General features: G+C 60.5%; 1 protein-coding gene across 1 annotated transcript in view; it reads left to right on the top strand.

Annotated features, from left to right (window-relative positions):
* Positions 1 to 423, top strand: part of MSMP (microseminoprotein, prostate associated) — a 4,687-nt gene extending 4,264 nt beyond the window's left edge. Inside the window, exons 3-4 of the mRNA XM_018575121.1 lie at positions 137 to 344; positions 381 to 423. Of these exons, the coding sequence (XP_018430623.1) occupies positions 137 to 326 (190 nt within the window). The 3' untranslated portion in view covers positions 327 to 344; positions 381 to 423. The remainder of the gene's footprint in view (positions 1 to 136; positions 345 to 380) is intronic.
* Positions 424 to 958: the final 535 nt, after the last annotated feature.

The following is a 958-nucleotide window of genomic DNA, read 5'->3' as shown; positions in this document are numbered from 1 at the left end:
CTTTATGTCTTCCCTCCGTCAGTGTTATTAGAGGGGATTTTAGCCTTAAGCACCATTGCATTGTGATGACTTGGGGCACGAGAGAGGGGACAGTGGGCTGCAGAGCTAACCATCTAATCCGTGTATTCCTCCACAGAACACAGCACCCCATTGACTTCCCGTCGTGGTGTGAAGCTCGCTACGACCCGCAGACCTGTCACATCTCCGTCGTTCAGAAAGCCAATCCGAACCTTCCATGTGTGCACAGCGCGGACTACGAATGGGGCTCAGCCGGGACCCCGGAACCCACTTCAGGGCCCATCTACCCCACCCACCTCGGCAGATAGACTGCACCCCCCATGTCTACCAGACCACTGTGCCGCCTCCCTATCCCGGGGACCCCCCATGTCTACCAGACCACTGTGACCGATGTACCGCCTCCCCATCCCGGGGACCCCCGTATATCCACAGACCACTGTGACCGATGTGCCGCCTCCCTATCCCGGGGACCCCCCATGTCTACCAGACCACTGTGACCGATGTACCGCCTCCCCATCCCGGGGACCCCCGTATATCCATTACAATCCAGCCGCCTCCTTGCTGCTTCCATCAGGGCAGTGCCATGCGGCCAGCCACGTCTCCTCCCGGGACTCCGCACTAGCCATGCGTCCTCCTGGGACTCCGCACCAGCCACGCGTCCTCCTGGGACTCCGCACCAGCCACGCGTCCTCCTGGGACTCCGCACCAGCCACGCGTCCTCCCGGGACTCCGCACCAGCCACGCGTCCTCCCGGGACCCCGCACCAGCCATGCGTGCTCCCGGGACCCCGCACCAGCTATGATAATGTGCTTATATCCTAATACTGTGTATGACCACTGAGCGCCAATAAACCACTCTGCTCCACCTCTGTGTCTGCACTCATCTGTACCCGCCCACCGGTTTATAGATTCCTCTCTGTGTGCAAACAACGGTCCTAATC

Source organism: Nanorana parkeri, unplaced genomic scaffold (assembly GCF_000935625.1).
Source record: "Nanorana parkeri isolate BGI_ZX_2015 unplaced genomic scaffold, ASM93562v1 scaffold3575, whole genome shotgun sequence".
In the NCBI taxonomy this organism is placed as follows: Eukaryota; Metazoa; Chordata; class Amphibia; order Anura; family Dicroglossidae; genus Nanorana; species Nanorana parkeri.
Note: the sequence above shows the minus strand (reverse complement) of the source record. Positions and strands in the feature narration are given on the sequence as shown.